The sequence below is a fragment of the Triturus cristatus genome, chromosome 1_2 (genome assembly GCF_964204655.1).
Source record: "Triturus cristatus chromosome 1_2, aTriCri1.1, whole genome shotgun sequence".
In the NCBI taxonomy this organism is placed as follows: Eukaryota; Metazoa; Chordata; class Amphibia; order Caudata; family Salamandridae; genus Triturus; species Triturus cristatus.
In genome coordinates this window covers 589937073-589964156 of record NC_140580.1, presented here as the reverse complement: position 1 = coordinate 589964156, position 27084 = coordinate 589937073, and the positions used below count along the sequence as shown (strand labels likewise).

The following is a 27084-nucleotide window of genomic DNA, read 5'->3' as shown; positions in this document are numbered from 1 at the left end:
ATAAAAACCATAAAGGATACCCCAACGATAAGTTTGCAACATTAGTCCACCACCTCCAGAGATGTCATTCGTGGGAGGTGGACTACAGCAGGCTTGGAATAGAAGTCCATCAACTGACATCAGTGCTCCACTAGATCAGGCTGAAGCTGACAAGCACCTTGTAATGAGGCATTACTCTCAGTACAAGAGTTGCAGCGCCAAATGCAAGTCCATGATTTTGTACATGGATGTTGCTCTATTACTGCTGGAGGAATCTTAGGAGATTCGTGCTCAAAAAGGCTTCTATTATCTGGATATTTCTTAACGGTATGCAAGAGGATTTTGGTACGATCATGAAGAACCCCAGCATGTAGAGTGTGTGTTATCTGAAATAGGTGTAAAAACAGACGTTTTGCCGCTTCAGAGATCAGGCCTCCATAACTAGCAATCTGAATGAGAAAACACTAGTACTGATGTGTTCTGGCATCACAAGTGCATCCACATAATGGTAATGCAATAATCACAATGGATGGGTTCATCAAATATGTTCCCTAGAAGGTTTGCAGGGCATAACAAGTCATTCTATATTACTATAACCTGGGCAATAGTCAGCATCTTGAACTTCTGAAATAATAGGGAATGGCTTGAATCATATACATTTAGTACTGGACCTCTGTGTCTATTAACTAAGAGACTGGGAGTAATGGACTTACCCCTAATAAGAGGTAGGACAGAACCTTAGGTCAATAAGAGAAGGATGCTTTCCTTTACCTTTATCTTTTCCTAAGATATCGACAGAGGCTCTGCTGACCTCACATCTGGTGGCAGTGAAAGGTATGGAGTTCACCCGTCAGATCAGCAACAGCATCCATGTGTTGATAGTGATATGGGTCCAATGATACTAGTTGAGGGTAAGCCTTCATCCAATTTGATTGCAACTGTGTGTGATAGGTTGGAGAAAGCCACTGAGGCCAATGAGATTGGCTTGGTTTTCCTCCTATCGTCATCTTGTTGCTCAGTCATTGACCACTACAGATTTGTAATGCTCAGTACCACATCAGTTGAGAGGTTCTTAACTGTTACTTTAAGGAAACAGCATATCAAGTGCACAGTCAGAAAGCCTGGAGTTAAGCCTTAGGTTTTTACCGATACTGCGCCACCATGAGGTTCTGCATTGCCAAATATTCTCCTGACAAATGACTCACCCTATGAATTATCCTTCCAGGTTTCAGACTGGCCTGAAAACATTTTATCCAGCAATGGCTGTCCAGAGCTGCCAGGTGAGGCCATCAGGTGTTAGCCATCACTCCTCCTCCAGACATGTCGACAACATATATTAGGCGACAACTGGTATGCTGGTGTCAGTTCCTGGACTTTTTCTGTAACTCAAGTAGGCAGAGAAGAACTGAGAGAGCAACAACATCGACAAGTGAAGCACATAAAAGATTATCATACCTTGGGATCTGTTTAGTCACAGCAGTAACTCCTCAGAAGAGGAAGATGGAAGATGGCCAGTGGTGAGGAATCCCTTGATAAACTATATATCCACCAGAAGGTTGTGGGGGGGGGGGTTATAATTGACACTGAGGCCAAAGACACCGGTGAGGAACCCGACGGAGCCCACACTGACCCTGGGTCAGGCCGCTCAAAAATGAGGTGAAGGCCTCATAAAATTCTTTAAGTTGAGTGAGGGCCGCTCCGGCTCCAAGAAAAGTGGGAGGCGTGGAGCTGACCCAGGCACAGGTCCTGAAGGACGAGGCCTTACATGCCAATGTTCCTCCGTCGTGTCGGTCGACGGATGGGGAGAAGTCAAAGCACGCTTTCTTGTGCCTCTTACCTGAGTGTCTCAATGATCGTGAGTGGAACGGAGAGGACTTGGGACTTCTGTGCCAGGCATGGCGCCGCCTGCTGGGCCACAAGCAGTTTTAGAAACCGAACGCTGTGCTGACAGTCGGCGCATGACTTTATGTCCTGGTCGTACTCCAGATACCACAGGCAAACCAAATGCGGGTCCATCATCACACAGTTTGAACCCTGAAGCCTTCCTAGACAACATGACTTCCTACACACCAAAAAAAAGAGTTCGACAAAAAGTTAAAAAATCCTGTCAAAAAGTGACAAAGGATATCTCTTGACTGGAGAGGAAAGAAAAGACTGACATCAGGGTGCCAAGGAGAAGCTTATGTAGGTTAAGCAGACGTCCCTTTCGGCACGGACGACGCCACGTAGAGCTGACCGGCGTTGCCTACCGGCACGCAGGGGTATTGCTAGAAGGAAAATCTTCCAGATCCAGTCTGATGCCTGGGAAATTTAAAGCTAAGGAATCTGCGGCTAGATGTCTCGATCAGATAACTGACTGTCTCCAGCTCAAACACAGCACCGAAGGCCACACCCCGTCATGTCACCCAGATGGTTGCCCAGCCTAAAGAGTGCGCATCTGTGACCATGGAAGCATGGGTCTGTGGATGGCTGAAGGGAAACCCCATTAAAAGGTTGGCGGGAGTCCATCCACCAGAATAGATCTGGATGAACAAAGTGGACGAAATATACCTGAGCCGTGTAACTCTCCTGATGAGGGAGCCGATGAGATGTCAGACATTACTCAAGAGCCTTCATCCATCTTCTGGAATGAAGAACCAAAAAAATGCACAAGGCGATGAGACCAAGAAGATGCAAGACCTGCAGAAGCGGGATCCAAGCATGACTCTGAAATTTCAGAATCACCTTCTGAATAACCATGATCCTCTGACGAAGAGGAAAAGCCTCCATGAGGGTCAGGTTCAGTACAGCCTCTATGAAGGATAGCCTCTGCAATGGTGCATGGGAGAGGGGTGGAACTTTTGGAGGTTGATGGAAAAATCCAAATCATGGAGGAGAGTCATCATCCACTGAAGATGATCCCTGACAAGTGCCACTGACTCCACTTTAACCAACCAAATTGTACCAGTACGGAAATACACAGACTTTTGACGACTGTATTAATGTTGCCACCACTTTCATAAAGATGTGAAAGTAGTAGCCCGAAATGGTAGAAACGTTGACTGATAGTGCTCGTATCTCACAGTGTACCTCAGTCTGTGGGTGAGCCCATTTGGAAGATGGAAATAGGCACCATAAATATGCCATAACGTCACCTGCATTCATGACCTCTGTTTTAAGAGACAGCATCTTGAACTGGTCTTGTTGAATAAATAAGTTCAGAAGCCAAAGATGCAGGATGGTTCCAAGAAAACTGTCCTTCTTTGGGACCACAAAATAGATGGAATAAAATTCAGTGTGCTTTTCTCTCAGCGGCAACACCTCTATGGTCCCTTTGTTCACAGGGGCAAGGACATCTGCCTACAACCCTGAAGTATGTGCTGGACAGCAGTCCCAATGGAAGGAGGCAAACTAAATAAAGGGACAGGAAAAGTAGGGCACAGCCCATGTAAGTTAGCCACATAGATGACAGAGACATCGATCTTTTCTACCTCATAACTAACTGGGAGACCCTCCACACCCCCACCAAAAGATGATTACAGAGAGAGGAAGTCAAAGAGGTTATGAAGCAGCAGAGCCAACAGAGTATGGTGGAGACTGCAGCTACTGCTGTTGCTTTTGACCACGTGATCTAACCCTGCCCAGATATGAGCAGTACTCTGCCTGAACAGAGAAAGAAGATTGTCTCTTGACTACTGCCCATGAGCAACCACACGACTTTCTACATTGTTGAATAAATTATATGTCGGGGAGGTAAGGCCCAACGTGTGGGCCGTAGCGTTGATGCTCTTAAAGCACACCAGGGAGGAGTCAAGTTCAACCTACACTGGTTCATGGATCTAAAAACTGCAGTTTGATCTATGTTAGCATTGGTATCTTCTCTGAGTTTGGTGTCTGGGAATGGTTTTAAGCATCCAAAAGGCTCCTAGAGCACGGCTGTTTCCTCAAAAAAGGGGACTTCCCCTTTCATATGGGCTTTTTGAGTATTTTCAGGGAAAACTTTGGTGAGATTGTTTCCAGAGGGATGGCTTACCTGCAAATGATGGAGATCGCTTGGCATTGTTATGTTGCCATTAACCAGAAAAAATGTGTCCTCCCTGGTGACCCTTGGGTGCATGAGGCACAAGAATTGCAGGCCACAGCTTTGTCCTCAAATCCGAGACACCACAAGTAGATATCATGTAGAACCAAAATAGACATCATTATGTAGTCTGAAACTTTAAAAATTTGAAGACATTTGATGTAGTTTTTGTCTAAGGCAGTGGAATTGAGTACGTGAGACACAGAGAAAGCTCCTGAACCATGTTGATAAAGTGCTGTAGAAACTAGAACTGACACCACAGGACCAGTTGTCTCCAAATACTCTCTGGTGATGTCATGTCCAGAGGAGTAGCAATGGAGGGAGATGTATACAACCACTTGGGAGCACTGGAAAGACACTGCTGGGGAAACATTTTTAGAATAGTCTGAGTCCTGAAAGGATAATTAATAAAGTAAGAGGAAAGATGTATCCATCAGAACTAATTGCTCTGCAACAAGACTCTTAAGCACCGTAGTAAATTTAGAGAATGAGAATCCATACCTTTGTGGGGCTCAAACCAGAGAGCATGCCTGCCGGCACGATAAGGGCAGGTTCCCTGGGCCATGGCCTTGCTAACACTCCCCAGATCATATTTGGAGATGACAAGGTTACTCTAGAAACATCCTGGCCAAGTTCTGTGTGACATTTTCTTTTAGGCTTTGGGCGCCTCTAATTATTGCACAACATATCTGCACAAGCCTGCCAAGTTATTACCAGAAAAGGGGCAGCTGTTAAATTAACCCTTCATATTGGCATGAGAGCAGAAATCTCACAAGAGTGGCCAGCTAATGGAACAGCCATGGCCACTAAAAAGGCCAATGATCTTAACCTACTATCATTTGTAAAAACAGCAAAATACAACTCAGCAACTAGACTGCTATAAAAATAGAATACATTTACATTTTGAAGAGCACAAAAACGATTTAAGGTAGGCCCTAGCCAGTTTCTGCAGTATGCCAAACTGATTAAAACGATTAGGGACACATGAATGAGTTTCCCCTCAGTTCCAAGGAAACAAATACACTTGCGGTCCTGTTGAAAATGGGGGACAGCCTGGTCTTACGCATATATGACTTTTTAGAGAAAGACAGAACCCGAGTAGTCCTAAAGGCGAAATCAAAATGGGTGGAGGACTTACAGTAGCCTCTATCAGATAAAGAAAGGAGCCTGGCATAGAATTTGCTGAGCCAATAAATGAGCACAGTTCTTCCTTATTCTTGGGGTTGGGTTACTCCACCACTGCCTTAGGCAACCCAGGCCTTGAACAAATTCCCTTACTTGAGATACTATGTCCCAGAAACTCTATTTTCTTTTTCCAAAACTCACACTTCTCTTTTTTTTACCACCACACCATTTTCTTCACGGTTGCGAAGAACCAATCTAAGTACTTTATCATGAACCTCCAAGTGTGGGGCAAAGAACTAGACATTGTCCTGAAAAACAAGGCCTCACCACAAAGCGCCAGACTGAATATGCGTGGCCTCTGTGCGGTTGCTCCTGCTCTTCGCCACATTATGTTATGGCATTTCTACTAGGCTACACAAAATCTTGTGCTAGGTGGGATATGTGGCCTAGATGCAAGATGGTAGGTGCAGAGGTTCAGAAAATGAATTGGTGTTAACCCGAGATTGAACACTATTGGAGGGAAATAGTTACAAGAACGAGGGCCAGCATTGCTTTTAAGGGGTTACCCCATCACAAAAAGCTAAGAAAATAGATCACTGCTTTGCCTTGGTCAGGCTATTCTTAGCAAAAAGAAGAATAGCCATTGGATGGCTGCCCAGTTACGGACCAACAATACAGGTATGAATCAGGGATATGTCTGAATGGACAATGGGGAAGAAAAACATATGAGAGGTTTGGATGGATGAAAGGTGGATAGGGACTGAATGATCTAGGCTGAAATGTTACAAGAAATAGTAACCCCTGCATTATTTGAATCCAACAGAACACTCAGAGGGGAATCACAATGCCCTAAAGGCAATAATTACTAAAAGGTAGGCGATAAAGGTTTGGAACCTGGACTCTGAGATACATCCAGGACAGGATGGGCACACCTTCATAATGGCTTATAATGTTAAGATACGTGTAGACTCTATATGAATATTATGCTGTCATTTGGATGGGCTGTTGTAAATGTATGTTTATCTAAGTGGCTTGTGAAGAAAGTCCTTGATGCACAAGGTGGATGGCTCATTATGTATTGTGGGCATGGTATATGCCTGATTATGTTGGATTTGTTTTTGTTCTCCTTGAAAACTTGATATAAATAAATATATATATATTCACTTAAAAAACCATAGGTTTCACACATGTTATAGTTAGCTGGACATTTCACTCGTGAAAAACCATTGAAATTCCCCCGTTATAGTTAGTGCAGGCAACTATAACACACGCGACCGCAATCCTCTGCTGATGACGTCAGATATTACATCACTGATGACATATGTGTCTTTCTGAAAAAAAAATATTTGTAATATATGTATAGCTAAAAATTAATGGAAGAAGACATGGGTAAATAAGTGTCTAAATACAGTGATGTAATATCTGACGTCATCAGCAGAGGATTGCGGTCGCGTGAGTAATAGTTGCCTGCACTAACTATAACGGGGGAATTTCAATGGTTTTTCACGAGTGAAATGTCCAGCTAACTATAACGTGTGTGAAACCTATGGTTTTTTCAGTGAATTTGTACGTTTTTTTAAATGCCAAGTTATGTTTTATTGTGGTTTTTTTTTTTAAGGTTTTTCACCGTGCGCGCATCGCGCACCCACGTTACGCAGTTCGCGGAATTTTTCCGTTTCTACCGTACGCGCACGTTACGCGTACTCCGCGATTTTTCGCAAAAAAATGAAAGGAAATTTTGGCCCTTGGGGGTCCTTCTGGGACCCCCTGACAAATGCTAGGGGGTCAGGAACTGTCCACCCTGCCCCCTTTTCACGTTCTCCACCTTTGTTTTTCACCCCCTCAGACTGCGAGAGACAAAATGGCGGCCGACACTTCCTGGTTTCGACCGATTCGAATGTTTACTAAGATCCAACAACCAATCAGAATCGCGCTCGCAAACGGCAGCTTGCGCGTACGGTAAGTTTTACCGTACGCGCACGGTGCGCGCTTATAGATATATATATGCTTTTAAATGCTATTTTCTCAGGAAATACTGAACAGATTTACACCAGACCTGCAAAAGGCACATCCCTGACCTGAGGACTACCTCTCTGCCAAATTTCAAGTAATTCTGTTCAGCCGTTCGGGCTGTAGCTTGGACTAAAGGTCCTATGGAAAAATGCATGGGGAAAACACGTTTTGGGACCCCCCCTTTTTAGACGAATCCCCCCCCCCCCCCCCCGAGACTTTCAGGGAAGGCGCCCCACCTATTTTTAAAATTTCGCGAGGATTCGTCCATCGGCGCCAAAGTTATTCCAAATAGAATGTTGCAGATTTCCTATGTAAACACGATCCTAACTATATACTGGCGACCGCCAGTAGATTATGTAGATTATGTAGAATATATATATATATATATATATATATATATATATATTCGCTCCTCTTTGCTCAGGTAACTGCCGCCACACTCCTAATCAGAGGGTGCGTCGTCTGCCACGGGCTACCCCAGCACAGCCCGATTCATATAACCAAGTCCTTCGTACAAGGCAAAGGATGACGACGCCGTGTCCAGGTTCAAAAGGATATTTATTGCTTATACAGCCGGTTTGGACGCGTTTCGCCTGCCCAGCAGGCTTGCTCACCAACTGTTTGTGCAAGTTTCAAAACCTTATTTACATGCTTACGTGTTCGTCCCGAGTCACGTGACGTGACTACAACCACAATACCATGGAAAACAGACTCGTAGTTTATACCAAAACAGAATTAATTCTTCAACCTTGGTAGAAAGAATACGCACATATATACTTAAGTCTGTGTGAATTACGGCAAGTACATTAGCGGAATTAGAAATAGATTGACACATTTTTATAATAAATCACGATCAATGTCAATAAAAAGAATATTCTTCATGATATCATTGTACCTGGTGTTTGACAATTAACCAAAACATGGTACCAATAATGTATTACTCTTATCGCAATTACTGAGTTTTACCGCTTTCATACCACCCCGTTACTCAACATCTTATTGGCCAAATAGAGCCCAAGTGGGCCTAAATTCACTTATGCTCAGTGCACTCTAAACAATAATTATGTCAGACAGTCTGAGTTCCACAAGTCATATACCGTGCAAAGGACAAACACGTTCAAAAAATTACATTAAAAACAGTGTCGAGGGAGGTTTTTTGGCTGCTAGTCTTTCATCAATTCATTCTCAAATTAATTATAAATGCGTGATAAGGTCTTCTTCCATATTCAGACCTATGGGGGTACGTGTGTTTAAGGCAAGAATGTAAGAATACTCAAGTCTCCTTAACTTTTTTTCGCGATTGCCCCCTCTTATATTCGGCATGATGCAGTCGATGACAAAGTAGGATAATCCCTTTTCGTTTTTGGCATGGTGGGATTCGAAATGCCGGGCCACGGGGTACGTTCGATCCCCGTTTTTGATGGCCCTCAGATGCTGTAGGATTCTCTTATGCACCGGATGGATTGTGCTGCCCACGTACCTCAAGCCACAAGGGCATTGAAGCACGTAGACAGCATAATCAGTCTTGCACGTGAAACATCCCTGAATCTTCTTTACTCTCTTTGAAAGACCCAGTGCATAAGATACAGTGTTTTTCCCGTGTATGCAAGCCTTGCATTTGTTGCATTTCAAAAAACCTGGTTTTCGCATTAACCAGGCACTGCCCTTGGACACAGCTTTTTTAGTGGGCAGCATGTTCGATACTAGCATCTGTTTAAATGATCTAGCTTTTCGGAAGGTTATTGCTGGTTTTTTCCGAACCGCTTTCCCCAAAAGGGGGTCATTTCGAATTATATGCCAATGTTTGGTGAGTATGCCTCTAATCTGTCTATGCTTTGTATTGAAAGAGGTGATCATTCTTATTTCCTTATTGTTTCTTTTGATTTTGCTATTGCTCACATTAAAAAGAATGTCCTCTCTCGGTCGTTGTTTAGCTTTGAGGCTGAAGATGGCCTCAAAGCTGTCAAACACTTTCTGGGCAACCGCCCTATCAAACTATGGTCGCATACACAAATGCTGCTCTCCATGATCTCCACTTGCCTAAAAAACAACTTCTTCCTCTTTAATGATCAGCTGTATCAGCAGACATGCGGAACAGCGATGGGCACCTGCTTCGCCCCCAGCTATGCGAATTTGCATATGGGCTGGTGGGAGGAGCAGGTGGTCAGAGCCTTGTATCAGGAAGAATGGGAGGAGAATGTGCTGCTTTGGAGTCGCTATATAGACGACCTTTTCGTCATTTGGAAAGGGCCTAAACTAGCTGCCCAAAACTTTATTGACAAACTTCAAACGAACGATCTAAATTTGAGTTTCACCAGCACCATCAGTGAAACTGAAGTTAACTTTTTAGATCTCACTGTCTATATCAAAGAAGAGAGGGTTCATTCCAAATTGTTTAGGAAACCGACTTCTAGCAACACAGTGCTGCATGCCAAAAGCTTCCACCCCTTTAGCCTGATCAAAAGTATCCCTTATGGGGAGAGCCTCAGGACAATTCGTAACTGTAGTGAGGAAAAGATTATTGACCAAGAACTCGCAGGTTTAACGAACCGCTTTAAGGCCAGGGGTTATACAGAAGAGGTCATCAGCCAAGCTGTAACGAAAGCTAAACAACGACCGAGAGAGGACATTCTTTTTAATGTGAGCAATAGCAAAATCAAAAGAAACAATAAGGAAATAAGAATGATCACCTCTTTCAATACAAAGCATAGACAGATTAGAGGCATACTCACCAAACATTGGCATATAATTCGAAATGACCCCCTTTTGGGGAAAGCGGTTCGGAAAAAACCAGCAATAACCTTCCGAAAAGCTAGATCATTTAAACAGATGCTAGTATCGAACATGCTGCCCACTAAAAAAGCTGTGTCCAAGGGCAGTGCCTGGTTAATGCGAAAACCAGGTTTTTTGAAATGCAACAAATGCAAGGCTTGCATACACGGGAAAAACACTGTATCTTATGCACTGGGTCTTTCAAAGAGAGTAAAGAAGATTCAGGGATGTTTCACGTGCAAGACTGATTATGCTGTCTACGTGCTTCAATGCCCTTGTGGCTTGAGGTACGTGGGCAGCACAATCCATCCGGTGCATAAGAGAATCCTACAGCATCTGAGGGCCATCAAAAACGGGGATCGAACGTACCCCGTGGCCCGGCATTTCGAATCCCACCATGCCAAAAACGAAAAGGGATTATCCTACTTTGTCATCGACTGCATCATGCCGAATATAAGAGGGGGCAATTGCGAAAAAAAGTTAAGGAGACTTGAGTCTTCTTACATTCTTGCCTTAAACACACGTACCCCCATAGGTCTGAATATGGAAGAAGACCTTATCACGCATTTATAATTAATTTGAGAATGAATTGATGAAAGACTAGCAGCCAAAAAACCTCCCTCGACACTGTTTTTAATGTAATTTTTTGAACGTGTTTGTCCTTTGCACGGTATATGACTTGTGGAACTCAGACTGTCTGACATAATTATTGTTTAGAGTGCACTGAGCATAAGTGAATTTAGGCCCACTTGGGCTCTATTTGGCCAATAAGATGTTGAGTAACGGGGTGGTATGAAAGCGGTAAAACTCAGTAATTGCGATAAGAGTAATACATTATTGGTACCATGTTTTGGTTAATTGTCAAACACCAGGTACAATGATATCATGAAGAATATTCTTTTTATTGACATTGATCGTGATTTATTATAAAAATGTGTCAATCTATTTCTAATTCCGCTAATGTACTTGCCGTAATTCACACAGACTTAAGTATATATGTGCGTATTCTTTCTACCAAGGTTGAAGAATTAATTCTGTTTTGGTATAAACTACGAGTCTGTTTTCCATGGTATTGTGGTTGTAGTCACGTCACGTGACTCGGGACGAACACGTAAGCATGTAAATAAGGTTTTGAAACTTGCACAAACAGTTGGTGAGCAAGCCTGCTGGGCAGGCGAAACGCGTCCAAACCGGCTGTATAAGCAATAAATATCCTTTTGAACCTGGACACGGCGTCGTCATCCTTTGCCTTGTACGAAGGACTTGGTTATATATATATATATATATATATATATATATATATATATATATATATATATATATATATATATTCACTGAAAAAACCATAGGTTTCACACATGTTATAGTTAGCGGAAATTTTACTGATAAAAAACCAATGAAATTGCCCCGTTATAGTTAGTGCTGGCAACTATAACTCACGCGACCGCAATCCTCTGCTGATGCTAATACTGTATTTAGACACTTATTTGGCCATGTCTTCTTCCATACATTTTTAGCTATACATATATTACAAATATTTTTTTTTATAAAGACACATATGTCATCAGCAGAAGATTGCGGTCGCGTGAGTTATAGTTGCCAGCACTAACTATAACGGGGCAATTTCATTGGTTTTTTATCAGTAAAATTTCCGCTAACTATAACATGTGTGAAACCTATGGTTTTTTCAGTGAATTTGCAAGGTTTTTTAAATGCTAATTCCTAACTATAACGTGTGTGAAACCTATGGTTTTTTCAGTGAATTTGTACGGTTTTTTAAATGCTAAGTTACTTTACGCCATTCGAGGCGTGCGCGCCCACTTAACGCAGTGCGTTCCGTGCACGGTTTTTATCAACTTTAATAAGCCCTGTACATTTGGTGGCCTTCGGCCACCAAAAGCACAGGGGGTGGGGTCAATGTGGATAGTGTTTTTTTTATTTCGATTTTATAATTTCATGTTGCCAAAATATAGTTTTTTTACTGATGTAATAAGCCCTGTACATTTGGTGGTCTACGGCCACCAATAGCACAGGGGGTGGGGTAAGTGTGGATAGTGTTTTTTTTATTTCTATTTTTTACCGTACGCTTACGGTAAGCGTACGGTAAGCGTACTCGGCGAAATTGCCGAAAAAAAAATAAAACCGTTTTTGCTCTTGGGGGATGTTTGGGGACTCCCTCAACATGACTATGTGGGAGGGAGTTGTCAAAACAGCCCCGTAACATGTTTTTGGGCATCATGTTTGATAAATAACACTCAGTGCGAGAGACAAAATGGCGGACGCCGCTTCCTGGTTTCGGCCGATTCGAATGTTTACTAAGATCTAAGAGCCAATCAGAATCGCGCTCGCGCACGCCACCGTACGCGTACGGTAAGCGTACCGTAAGCGGGCTCAGATATATATATTGATTTAAAGGCTATTTTCTCAGAATCTACTGAACAGATTTACACCAAACCTACAAAAGGCACTTCCTTGACATAGGGACTACCTCTCTGCCAAATTTCTAGTAATTCTGTTCAGCCGTTCGGGCTGTAGCTCTGTCTAAAGGTCCTATGGAAAAATGCATGGGAAAAACGCGCTTTGGGACCCCCCTTTTATCTCAGCCCCCGCTTGACGAATCCCCCCGAGACTTTCAGGGTAGGAGCGGAGCGTAGCGCCCCACCTATTTTGAGAAATTCGCGAGGATTCATCGACCGGCGCCAAAGTTATTCAAAATAGAATGTTGCGGATTTCCTATGGAAAAGGGGTCCTAACTATAACTACCTACTGGCGACCGCCAGTAGGATATAGATATATAGATATATAGATATATATATATATATATATATATTTTTTTTTTTTAAAGAAAGTGACTATAATATGATATAAACCTATATGACCTACAGAAAAACAATCACAAAGAAAGGTGCATCTTTCAAAGAGATAGATTAGCTACGTTATTTTACATTTAAGTTACTCACCGAGTTTTACATCTCCATCAATTGTAAAAAGGATATTGCCAGCTTTTAAATCTCTGTGAATAATTTTGTTTTCATGCAGGTAGAGAAGGGCATCTAAGGTCTGTTTACAAACTACACGAATTTGGGGTTCAGTTAAAGGCCTCTCAAGCTCTGAAAAAAACAATCACAAAATTAACCAAACAGTAGTTTCACCAGGTCATGTTAAGTGATATTGCTTACAGTCCAACAAACTGTCATCATATCTGAGTAAAATACATTTACATTGTGGTGTATCTTGCAGGACAAACATCACATATTCTACAGCTTGTGGTGTACTAGTTTAAGGGGAATCCCAGCATAAAAACATTTTATGAGAGCCAGACTCCTCATCGGTGTTACTGAAGCACAGGCAATACATACCCACCCACATAGTGAGTAGAAAGGGATAGGTACAGAACTCAAGTAAGGAAGAGGAACCTCTCATTTTAATTGGAATGACCAATAACTCTCTTACCCACACATTTTAAAAAGTCCATACACTTGTATAATTCTAAGCCAACTTTGCATCCACTGAACCTGCACACAAAGGCAACATTCCTCTACAACCAATCCAGAATGTACACCCTCCAAGATCCAACACACACACATATATACAAAAACAAGAGACAAGCAGAATGGCAAAGGCAAATTCTAGAAACAAGTAAACACATTGTGCACTATACAAATGCTTTACTTTTAAATTTATCTGGAGAGTACGCTCATAGCGGATCTAGCAATTTAATAAAACCAGCACTGGCAAAGCCAACAGATCTTGCCTTTGTGACCTACTGACTTTGCAAATAGTTGTTAGCCACACTGTGTAGCATCTGAAATGCTGTGCAGCGTGGCTAAAGTTTAAAAAAAAAACAACACCAAAAAAAAAAAAAAAAAAATTCAAAAAACCTATGCATGCCTACAAAACCACATGGTCGCTTTGTTCTTTTTAGTTACGGATCTGGGGTGGATCAGTAACTAAAAAGAAAAAAAAGCAGATAAGTGTTTTTATTTATTTTTTGACTGGCGGAAGTGGAAGCAACACGGGGGAGCAAGCCAACTGTGACACTCCACAGGGTAAGGAGGAGGCACCAAAGTAGCACCGGAGAGGATGCAGAAGCAACGGGGTATGTACCGAATACAACATGGGGGTATGGAAAAGCGTGGAGGATGCAGTTGGTGGGAAGAAATGGGGAGAAGCACACGGGTGAGTGCAAGACGGAGGACAGAAAAGAGAAGCAGTCGGGCAACAAAGAGTTCAGCGTGAGAGACGTGGCATTAGGGAGACGGCTAGCAAATACATGCACAAAGGGGTGCACTCAGCGATGTTGAATTCCTATCGCCCGACACCCAGAACATATTGTTTGGGGTCGAGAACAACAGTTTGTTTTTTTTGATAATCAATTTTTAAAACACAAAATCCTAGTGGCATCACAATCAGACAGAATATCATACAGTGCATGCATGTGTACAGCGTCCAAGATCGGTGAATCAAATAGCTGGATAAATTCGTACAAAGGGTAACTCAGAAGACAAACCCACTCAAGAGCTTAGGTTGAACCACTTGCCCCATATCCTTTGAAAAAGTTCAGGGCATCCCCGGGCTTCGAAGAGGGGCTCCTCCCGAGTCCCACACCAGTCCACCCCTCGCCTCCACCTCCGTACAGTGGGGGGCTTAGCTTGAGACCACAGCACCGCAATGTCTCGCTTCGCCACTGCCACCGCTGTCCCCAGGAAACGCTTGTCGGCCCGAGAGCCGTCCAGGCCATCAAACACCTCTAAAATCAGGCGCAGGGGATCGTGGGGAACGGCCAACCCAGGGTCTGTGAGATCTCTAATTCCACACCCGCCCAGAAGGAAGCGAGGGAAGGGCACTGCCACACCATATGATAAAAATCCACAGGGGCATGGTCGCAACGCCCGCAGGCCGGGGACGGGCGTAATTGGGCTTTGTACAGGCGCTCCGGGTTGAGATAAGCCCCGTGCAAGTAGTAAAGTTGGACTAAGCGCAGTTTCGACGAGGTCGTCGGTGTCTTAGGGGCCATAACGGCATCCCTCCAATCCGCCTCCTCCAAGGGGCCCAACCAACCCTCCCAACGGGCTCGCAGCTCGTCTAAGTTTGCAGGGGTGTTGTTCACCAGGGAACGGTATATTCGGGAGACCCCACCCCTGCCAAGATTCCCCATCATCACCTGGGCCTCCAGGGGACTAAACTCTGGAAGAGAGGAGGGGTGGGAAGGTGCACCCCCAGAGCGTGCCTAAGTTGCAGGTATTTGTAGAACTGGGAGGGGTGGAGAGAATAGCGCTGGTGCAGGTCTGGGAAGGTTCGGATATGGTCCCCCACCCAAACGTCCCCTAGAAGCGAGATCCCTATGCAGTCCCATCGATGAAAATCCCGGATGTGCCCCGCCACAAGGGGGTCTGCCTAGTAAGCGTCCGATCCTACCTCGTGTGGCGCAAGGCGGTGCGCCAAGCCAGGAGGATCGACCGAGTGATGGGAGGCAGTTCGCGCGGCACAGGGGACCCATACAAGTTGGCCTTGAGTCGCAAGAAGTCCATCGTTTGAAGTTCCACTCGATACGGCGGGTCGGATCAGCCGCCCATGAACCAGTCATGAACCACAATAAGCTTTGTAGCAAGGAAGTAGAGATGAAGATTAGTGACTCCCATACCTCTGTCATAAGGAGGTATTAGGCAGTGTGCCAAGGGGATGGTTGTCTGCCAATCGAAACAGGCACGGGATGGGTGGAGGGGAACCAGAGTTGACTTGGCCGGGTTGAGCCGAAGGCCTGAGGTTCGTTCAAAGGCGGTGAGAACCTCCAAACAGCGCGGGCCGGAGGTTTCGGGGTCGGCTAAAAAAAGGAAGACATCGTCCGCGTATAGGGCGATCTTGTCCACCCGCAATGGGTCTCACGCCCAGCCCCGGATGTGGGGGTCTTGACGGATAAGGGAGGCCAGGGGTTCCATCGCCAGTGCGAATAGGAGTGGCGAGAGCGGACAACCCTGGCGAGTGCCCCGTTGACCAGGACCCTCGCTCTAGGGCAAGAGTAGAGCACCTGGCAGAAGCGCCGGAACGGCAATCCGAACTCCATCGCCTCCATCACCTCATCCAAGTAGGTCCAATCCACCGTATCGAAGGCTTTCTCAAAATAGATCAAGAGTAGAGCCAAATATGAGTGAGATGATGTCGGTGCGCAAGCGCCAGGTGGTGGCGGCGAATACAATGCCGCGTACCCCGAGCAGGCATGAAGCCGCATTGATCCAAATGGACCAACTCACGAGAACAACAGGTTTTAATGTTTATTTTGTCCTTGAAACAGGTCAAGTAGGCCCAATCCCCTGTAGCACAAACTCTTTAGCTGCCAGTTTACAGTACTACATTATGGACCTGAGAAAAGCACTGTCTGCAGTTAAGGTTATATTTGTATCTATAAGTTAATGCTGTTCAAACTTGAATTTATGGTTCCTTAGTACAAAGCCTTTATCAGTAGGGTGCGCGCTATAAGGAAATGTTAGAAGCTTAGACTGCACTACTAACAATGGTTCTAGTATAAAAATGTGTTCACATGTTTGGGAAGCATAACAATATAAGGCTATGTATAATGCTCCCAGATTCAAATATCTGCAGTAGCTTGAAAGCATGATTGAGGATTCTTTCCTTTCAAAATAAAATGTTCACAAAAAATGCAACTAGAAAACAAAACATTTTGCTAAACTACTGTGAAATTTAAGGTACCATTTCTTTGAAGCATCATTTAGTAAAATGTGTTGATACATGCTAGTATTTCCAATACATATTCATAATGGAAAAACAATGTAACCAGTTTCAACAAGATTATGAGAAACAGGAAAATAAAAGGCATTGGCAAAGCCAATAGGTCTAACATGGGTGCTGAACATTTTGGCTTTGTTGATGGATGTCTTGTGACAAAAAGTTTGTAAAACATTGTTGTGGGAGCTACTGGGCCCTCACCATTACAACAAACATTGGAAAAAAAACACATATTTTTTGTTTTATTAAAGCACACATTGTCACATTGTGTCATTGTCCCGGGCACTGAACAAGAATACTTTGTGTGCCGATATGCTCCTTATGAGGAAGCAGAATGCTGTCACTCACCATGTCAGCCAATAGAGTGAAAGAGAGATAGAATTTTATTAAAACCAAAAAGTTTTGATTAACACCAGACTTAATTAGGAAAGTCCCAAAAGTGCACCCATTGAATAGATCATTGCATTAGTGGAGATTTACAGCTTCCATGAATTCACAAGAATTTACAGATGTAGGCTCAGAAATCATACTTCTAGAACCCATTTGTGAATTGCACTTTAGCTCGAGCAAACAGACATTTGTAGATTTCCTCATACGAAATCTGCTAAGAATTTACAAGTTCACTTTCCCTCCAACCACTGGAAGAAATGTTACTTCTGCCCTTGTTAGGAGTAAATTTGAAATCTTTCTCAGTATGGGAAAATATTAGAGAATAGCTTAAGTTAGTAGGTATGTACAGACTCGAAAGGGCATTCCAATCCTGAAACTGTTGTTTACCAGTACCTCCAAACCCAGTATGTAGATCTGCGGAAATATGGCAAAAGTAAGGAATTGCTAGTGTTCAAAACATACAATAGTATGAGCCCTAATATAATCATAGAGGCTATTACAAGAGCTCTTATATATTGAGACTGCTGCCGTAATTTGTTGCCACACTACGTGGCCCCAGAGGGACACGTGTTTTATTTTTAGAGAACAAGTTGATTTATGAATAATCTTGTCCCCTGGACGAGTAGATACTGTATTAAATTCCACACCCCAGAGCAAAAAAACAATAGTGCTTGAAAATCAAGTAGTGGAAGCAGTGATGCCAGCCAGTCTAAGAGTCTGAAAGAGACAATGCTCCACAGGAGGGAGAAACACAAGATTAACAAGGAGGGGCACCAACAGGAAGTAGGCAAAGGAGAGTGACAAGGACAGCCTACCAATAAAAAACAAATGGTGGGCTCCAAGCCCCTCTATGTTCTTTATAAGCTGAAATATGTCTTGCAACAGACAGCGCATGCCCTATCTAGTACGCTAGACCTTAAAATGACAAATCAGATTACAGATATTAATTCTGCAGTGTATTTTTATGTGTTGCTGCTTATAGAGGTTTTTGAATCAAGGCTGAATGGCACATTGATAGTGGACACTGTACAATCTGCTGCCATGCAGAAGAAGGGAAATAATATTTTGCCTGCATTGCAAGGAGTCCCTTGTGCTGGCAATATCCTCACAGCATCTACAAATGTACTCCGCTCATATACACTAGTGCACAGAAGAGAATCCCTCTTAGCAGCCTCACTGAATCAGTATATGCTCTGCTTCTCTGGATAGATTTGCTCAGCTGATCAGGCTCCTCCACATCAGCCCAAAGCATTTCTGCCAGCAACCCAGTCATGCGAGTTGCCCCTACTTTCATATTCTACACAGGCACTCTCATGTCCCCATACCTCAGTCTGTGTGTGTCATTACTGGTTCTCCCTCCATCAGGCCTTCCGCTCTGGCCTCCTTTCCTGCCTCCTCTCACACGCATTCCCACTTATCTCCTACATATTCTGTCCCCCGGACACAGACAACTGTTTGAGGCACTCCTGTCTGTTCATTCCCTCCTGCCAGGAGTGGCTAAGGCTGCATGATCTCCCTTGGCTGCCCAAATACATCAGCGTGACCCCTCCTGCTCCCCCCCAATTACATTTTCACTTATCTGCTAATTCTGGGCACAAGTACCTGCCAAAGCATAAAGCCACCCAAGGCTGTCCCATCAACCCCACTCATTCTCAAAAGACTGCCAATCAGAGAGCAGCAGCCTGGAGATAAGTCAGTATAGAACACCAGCTGAATATAAAAAAATAATGTGTGTGTCTCTGTCCATGAGTATGTCGGTCTGCCTGTGAGTAGCTGTCTGGGTGCTTTTGTGTAGGTCAATGTGCATATGTAGTTGTGCAGAGCGGGCCCTGACACAATGGTGGCAATTTTGGTCAATTCTGGGAATCCATGTGATGATGGCCACCGCCCACCTGTCGATGTGTTTCTTGCCAAATTGTAGGTATCCATGCGATGCTGCCCACAGTTGAAAACATGCTTCCCCTGGGTCTATAGTTGTAATTTAGGGGGATGCCATTGACATTCATACAACAGTGCTGCCCACTCATGCAGAACATCAACAGTCTTGGGTATTATGGTGGTAATTCTTGGCAAATTGCATTTACCTATTGCACCATGGTGCCCAACAGTGGCATAATTTTTAATCCTGCAGCCAATGTTTGTCATATTATGGGCATCTGCTTAACAATGGTGGGAATTATTCTTTTCATGCACTTCTACTGATATGCTGCCCTTTCCTTTAAGGTCGTAATGCATGACACATTGTATGTAATGTGTAAACCAGTATTTATGCAAAACCAACCGTCTATCAATGACCTAGCCAGTTCTTAATTTGAGCCTGTTGTTGCCGGTGGGAACCACCAGCACTAATGTTTGGGAACTTGCACTTATTTTTCCTCATTGGACATTTACCAGGAGCAAGAGAGGGAAAGAACACAAAATAGAAAGACGAAGAAAGAGGGAGAAAACACACAAAGGGAAAAAGCAGGACCCTGCAAAAGTGAGATAAATGGGCAGGGGGTGTCTGGTAGCCAATCATAGATGCATGAGGTGGATTCCAACTACGCAGCCTTGGTATTATTAGTGCTGACATTTAACAGTGCTGGCTACGGGCTTCTGAGCAGAGCTTTAGGGACCTGCATCTATTTTGTTACAAATTAAACGCTGCCTAGGACAGATATTTTTCCTGAGTCTGCCAGGACTTTGAAGACCAGGTTGGACAAGTCAAAATGCTTTTTATGTAGGGTGGGTTTTTCCCAAAAATATTTTACGATATAAAGGGAGTTGCAATATGATGTTATGTACTATATGTTTTAGATTTATAAGAATGTTGTCCTAACATTCATAGTTGATCAATTATTTAATACATAGTTTTCGGTAAATATATTATTTTGAAAAATGTTTTTCTTAATTATTTAAGAATTAAACAAATGCTAATTGACAATAACAAAACACAAAGTCTTGTCAATATTAACCTTTTATTCTTTCGCCAATACTTCACGTATCAACTTCATCACATGTAATATCACCACCAACACTCTTATGTTGCCATCTGAATTTCCATACGCTGGCCTTTGAGCTTATGAATTAAGCTTCGTACAACACAAGACCTCAAAAAAGAGGAATTCTTCAGAGGTTCTGTGAGGGTTAACCAGTCGAGGGCTAATAAAAAGCTGAACGTTGCAGGATATAATATCCACAACATGAGAATGGAATGGAATGGACTGTAATAGAGTAGGCTGGAAGGTACCTCCTGCCACCTGAAACACACTCACCCTCTTGGGTAATTAAGTAACACAATACAGGCGGACACAGTTGCAATGAATGGAAAATGTAATGTTAAACTGCATATTATGCAGTGTATTGCTGGGTGCACGATGTTGAGTATACTGATGAGCACTCTAGGCGCTGTATTACACAAAGTGCCCCGGGGCACTTCGGTATTATAGGAGGGATCACAGATGCTTGTGCGGCGCATTCTGCAATACAGATACGTCTAGTGCACATAAATCACCAGCTCTTTCTTCAGGGGGCTTTTCCTCATTTGCATAGGGGCGTGCCCCCTGCAAATGAGGGAATCCCTTTGCCTCTGCACCCACGCCGCATTACAGACATGGGTGAAAAGGAAAAGAAGCACACAGGAGGTGCACTGTCAGTGCGCACCCTGAGAGTAGCCCTCCGGAGGGGCCAAATGGGGTACTATGGACCCCCCAGACAACCCCTTGCAGGAGGGTGCAGTCACTGAATGCACATGCCTGCAGGGGGTCTCTAACCCCTTTTAAAAGTGCTGGCGGGTTGCTGCCTGTACTGTGAAAACACAGAGCGGCTTCTAAGCAGCCGCTCGTTTTTCACATGAATTCCCTGCCCTCAGGGCAGCGCGATTTCGTGGCTGCCCTGAGGGCAGCGCATTCATCATAATACGGCGCATTTTCCTTTACTGCGCTGGACGCACCTTTTAAAAGGTGCGCCCGGCGCAACGAAGGAAGATGCATCGCATGTATAATGCGGCCCCAGGTGTGGGAAGGAAATAAATCGGTTATTGTAGCATTTTACTGTTCACTATGCTCATTGGATTAAGTGGTTATGGTGTCTTCAACATATGTTCGATGTGTTTCAAATCGAACAGAACCATACCCTGAATTGAAAAATGTAATATGAAAATGCTAAATTAATAAAGTCATCAAAAAAAAAACTTTACGTAAGCTGTGGTATTAGTTTTTATGTATAAGCACCCCGAGAAGGCAAGAGTTGCCTTGTGGTATTAACTGGATGATTTTAATATAGATATTGATTTAGTGAAATGGGAGTCGATCAAGGCATGAACATGGGAGTCCACAGTTGTGGCTCCCTCCAGCTTCCTTTTCATTGACACTACAGCTAGTGAGTGAATGTATCCCATGCTGCTACTTGGTTACGCTCTCCCTGTATCTTGTTTTCTTTACTGTCATATTCTTGATGTGACAGAAGACACGTGTCTTCTGCAAAGATTTTGATGCAACAGATAAGCCAGCTTGGTGAGGTAATTAATTTGAGGTTTTATGTGGCTAGAAGCATCAGCTGCTCATACAAAATTGCTAAGTGTCATGAAAAACATTTGAAAGCCTTTGTAATGTTAACATGATTACTGAGAAGGTGTGGAAGAGGAAAACAGGGATACCATATATTTTTTGGGAAGGGAGGGGTGGCAGGGTGGTTACTGCAAACTTTTGTTTGTGTCCATTCTAGCTGACCAATAGTAGGTCTATTTCTAGGGCTTGTTCTTTTTTGGTTTAAGAAAAATCTGGTCATACTGAAGACAAAGTCTGCCTATTTGGTTGTGTAAACAAAAACCTTTTATTTCTGGGTCAGATGATTCAATGATTCTAGTGCCCATCAGTAAGCACTTAATATAAAGCACTATCTCACATGGAAATCATTTTGAATCTTTCAATAGTTGTACATCCTCAGATTGCATGCTATTACAAAAAGTCTCCTCCTTTTATATTCCTAAAACCAAGCGTGAAAAATTACTTACCCAACATTACAGCATCAACTGCTCCACCAGCACAGAACTCAATGAGGATCTGTTTTGAAAACAGAAATCAACAGTTACCTTAGACAAATTTTAAGTGCAGTGTTCAATAGAGGGAATAGACTGGTTATGTTAATCTTAACATGCTCACATACCAAGAAGCACCATAAAACTCCAAAATAAAGACACAATTATTTCTGATCTCAGAGTCCTTCCTTAGAAGGCTGAGGAGTTGGAAGGAAGGATGGTAAGAGGGTTACGTTGGTCAGACAGAATTCAGAGACTATCATGCATTTAACCTAGAGTCATGTAATCCATGGACAATATAGTAAAATTAGGGGGAGGCCAATAATGCCTGCAGTTCCCAGACTCTTCGACCCAACTCTAGTGCCTCCACTTTTCTAGCTAAAGCAACTGCTAACAGAAATAGTCTTGCAAGCCAAAACGCTCAGGAGGGCAGAGGATACATAAGAACCAAATTCAAGCCCCACTGGAGACAGGGCAGAGGGATACACAAGAACCAAATTCAAGCCCCACTGGAGACCTTCCTAGATACTTATTCTGTAGTCCCTTAAGAAACCGGTTCTAAACAGAAAATCAAAACAAAGTTTTTTGGGCAGGTGAAATGTACAAGTGGAAATAGCAGATACATTCTTTTACAGATCCTATGTTTAAGCCTTTCAGCGCTAGAGAGACAGCACTCTGAGTGATATGAAGTGCATCCAAGTGTCCAAATAATTATTACTAAGGAGTCCAAATAGGTATTACTACACCAGGACACAGATGCAGCTCATCTGGTAGACAGGACTACCCTAGTCAGCCACCCTCTTTTGCAGAAGAGAAGCTGGATGGTTGTATTGGAGGGGCATTTACACAGTGATTTATTTTCCCTTACCTGGCACTCCTCGTGGTGGAAGAATAAGTATTTACTACCTCTGTTACAGATGATTGGAAGGGTGATGGCTGAGCTGTGACTTACAAGTAGGATGATATGGTGTTGTGAGAGAGTGCTCCAATCATGACACAGCAGACATGTCCGTACGCTATTGCAAGAGGCAAAGAGAGAAGGAATGTGAGAGACAGAAGGAATATGAGAGATAGCCCAGCCGTTCTTGCAGTTTGAGGCTTGTTGAAATGTAACAAGGGCACAGTTAATACTCCAATGGTGTTCTCAATTTTAAGTGATGGCTGATTAGTCCTATTTCTGATTTACGTTTTTGCTGAGTTTTGAGGCATATACTGTAGTAAGTTCTCTTTAGGTTCCACTTGGTTCTCCCTTATTTTAGCCTAACTGAACGTTTTAGGTCACTCGTGCTTTGCACAGCCACACATAACATGTTTATTTTGTGCCATATTATTTTAGAAATATGCAGTACTTATTATTATTCAGTTCTTCTTGGGATTCAGTCTGAACATTTCGTACAAGGTCGAACAACATGGTGATCTTTTTCGCTATGATCGGTCAGCAACTTCTCCTAACGTTTAGACAACGCAAAACACAGCTGCTGTTTTCCAACACATCACTTTTTATCATATAATCCAATTCTTGCCTTTTAGAAAACAGAGAGGAGGATTCTTGCAGAGGGACAGGTTGTGGAATGGGTGCCCCAGCCTTCCATAAACTGAGTTTACACTTACGATGCAGACCACCTAACTACACAACAACAGGTATGGGGTCCGCTTCGAATCCTAGAGATCATTGATATATTCTTGCACTCCCGTAGAGCTGGTAGGTTTAAACAAATGTATAATTTGCCATGATAGGACTTTTCATTGTATATAGCTTGCTCATAATGTTGATTACTTTGCTCAGTTGTATATGGTTTCTAATCACAGCACAGTTGCTTCATAACAGAGCACAATAGTTACAATAAATAGTGAGCTTTCGCATGTCTTTCTTTAGTTTACTATGGACATGCACGAGTGAAAAGCGAAAGGTGATTATCTTTTCAATGGTTCCCTTTGTGACTTAAGTATTGTGTTCGAGGTTGTAAATTCACCTGTTACTCTAGGAAGGTTAGGAGGGCAGGTGGGGCACTGTGAGCTAGTCGGATTTGGGCACATAGGTACTGGAGTTGTATGGTGACTCAGTCCTACACTCTGGCGTCCTGCGATGTCAGGCACAGTTCTGTTTCCAAACAGAACACCTGCAACATGGTGCTATCAACGTTGCTCTGGTACTTATTTAACAGGTCTTCTGACTAGTGCATGTGCTTTTCCATAATAACTCTTACACCTACTACCAGAGACGTCCGAGGTGTTGAGGATTAATCATCCATAGTAATTTAGGAAACACCTAATTTAACTGTTGGTTTTTCAAGCTTGAAATTTTTTAAAAGGATTACCCATATTTGTGGCTGCCCTTTTGTTTTTATTGTTTACATCATGGCGCATGCATAACCTGTCCCCATTGTAGACAACTGCTGTTTTGTCGTCCATGCGCATGTAACTATGCATGGACTTACTTATACAGATGGTGACTTTATGTTCATGGTTGAAGCCCACAATGGCTATCGCTTTCAAGTCTTTCATACTTGGGTCAATTTTCCAACTGTGGATGCTAATACAAATACATTTCATGTACACACAACTGTTCACCCAGAACAACAATAAAAAGCATATAATCACAAGGGAACATCAAACATGGTTCTGCAGTGCCCTTCCACATGTACTTGCACCAGTAAGCACAGGTCGCCTTAGTAATGAAGGGGCTACCTGGCCAGCGCTAGCTGGTTATACACCATCCACTAACTTAGGAAATCTCAATGCTCAAGAGAAACAACAATTATAGAATGGTATAGTTAGATTATATAGACGCTGTTCCAGCAAGGGCTGGCCTGCCAGGGCAAGCTCAGTTGTCTGCAGTACCTACCATACATCCTGTAATTGTTCATTCAATTATGGGAAAAATTACCACCAATCGTGAGGAAATTCCATTTTGCATTGCCCACAAAAAGAAGAAGAAAAAAAACGACCAAATTAAAGCCTCGTTTCCCCTTTCGGGACCACAAGACAAGCACAGAATATTGACTATATACATACCCCATGGACTGGTTACTGGAACAGGTGACTGTAACATTTGGAGTACAGTCTTTGCTGCAGTCTATACCATAAGCTCAATTTCAGAATAAGAAAGTATGCCACAAACACTGAGGACTCTCCTCCTGAACAGGAGTTCCGCAGTGGTTTTCCTAAAACAGCCCAGCAGAAGTCACTATAACGTGCCAGATTCTCCAGGACGTCTGGCAGCAACAGCAACTGATAACATTTTTACAACTTAAACCCCAGACAGGCGTGTAGCCCCCCAAATAGGTTATATAATTTGGAGATACAAATTGAGGGTACAGCCCACCATTCGAGTAATATTCTGGGAAAATTTTACATTGTTCTATGACATCCTTTTAGCAGAAGTCGATTGAACCCTGCAGTTTGTCCAAACATCCACACAAGGTGAGGACGTAATAATTCCTTCATTTTCTGTGCTTGTCCCTGAGGAGGTCAAACAAGCCTATGCAGCACAATGGGCTCTTGCACAAGCCCTGGCTTTACTCCTCAATCATGTCGACTGGGATAAGGATTCTCCTGATCATATAATACCCATACAGTCCAGCTCGCAAGTGCAACCACAATACCCCATCAAACAAGATGCTAACGCACCTGTTAGAGAAATACTCTCCCAATTGGAGCACCAGGGAATAATTGAACCGTGTGTGTCTCAAATAAGTAAGCCCCTTTTTCCTGTTTTGAAACCAGATCATTCATATTGCATAGTCTTACACTACAGACATTTAAACAGTCATGCACGCACTTTTGAAAAACAAAATACATTTAGTATGGCACTGATTAATAATATAGTCCGTAAAAAAATACAAAACAACCTTGGATATTTCTAGCGCCTGAAATCAGAGTGGACAGCCTTTTTTCTCAGCGTTTGACTTTCAACGTCGCTTTGCATGACTAGCCATGGGATAGAAGAACAGTCCAAGACCGTTTGCTGTCCGTATAGTGTCAATTCTACAGGATATTGTCCCGGACGCATTGTCCTATGTAGATGATATCTACCTGATGGACGATGAGTAAAACCCACATTTAGCCAGAGTAGATCACATAATATAGTGATTCGCTTAGATTGGCTACAAGTTCAACTTTAAGATATCTAACATAGCATTTCTAAGTGTCCTTTTCTTGGGATATGGACTTACTGATGAGGGGAAGAGTCTTGCTCCTTACTTTTTGGAGAAATGTGCACAACTGTAGCCTCCAAACACTTTAAAGAAATCACTTTATGAATTAATTCACCCTGAATTTCAAGTTCAGGTTGGACATCAGAACATACAGATACACGCAGATCCTTACAATCTGATTTACTTGCAACACGTCATTTACATACACGTGTCAATGCCACAAATTTGGTAACCCGTGTCATAGCAGGTGTAACTGGTTTTACCTATGCCACCTTTAATGAAGGTGAGAGTGCAGATTTCACAAAATAGACATCTTGACCAGGTTTACTCAGCCATACAGGGTAAGGGGGAGATTCTGCCACTCTTTAAGGATCGGATCTACCGCTTTAAAAATGTTCTCCAAGTTCACAGTGGGGACCTTCTCTACATCGTGCCGTATTGTGAACCCCAGACATCTTAAATCTTTTGAGATCTGAATATTCTGATGGTTCTGGTTCCTTACCATTATCTCAGTTTTACTATCATTTATTTGATAGCCAGACAACTTCCCAAAGGATTTCACCTCTGCCATCAAACACAGTATGGCATCTTCTATGTTTGAGGTATACAACATTAGATTGTCAGTGTATAAAGTTATCTTTCTGGAAAAGTTTCCCAGCATGAATGGCTCTATTTCACTGTTTATCCTTAAACTTTGCACCAGGGGTTCAATGTATAAATCAAAGAGGATAAGAGACAAGGGACAACTCTGTCTTGTCCCCAAGCTTATCTTAACTGGGGAGGTAAGACTGGCATTAATTGGCATCTGGGCCCATGGTGCACTATAA

General features: G+C 43.0%; 1 protein-coding gene across 2 annotated transcripts in view; it reads right to left on the bottom strand.

The window, feature by feature from the left end:
* SLK (STE20 like kinase) overlaps window positions 1–27084 on the bottom strand; it is a 475210-nt gene that overhangs the window by 338028 nt on the left and 110098 nt on the right. For both annotated transcript variants that reach the window (XM_085606718.1, XM_085606727.1), the window contains exons 3-4: window positions 22077–22125; window positions 12910–13059 (exon numbers count right to left, since the gene is read on the bottom strand). In XM_085606718.1, coding sequence (XP_085462844.1) covers window positions 12910–13059; window positions 22077–22125 — 199 coding nt within the window. The remainder of the gene's footprint in view (window positions 1–12909; window positions 13060–22076; window positions 22126–27084) is intronic.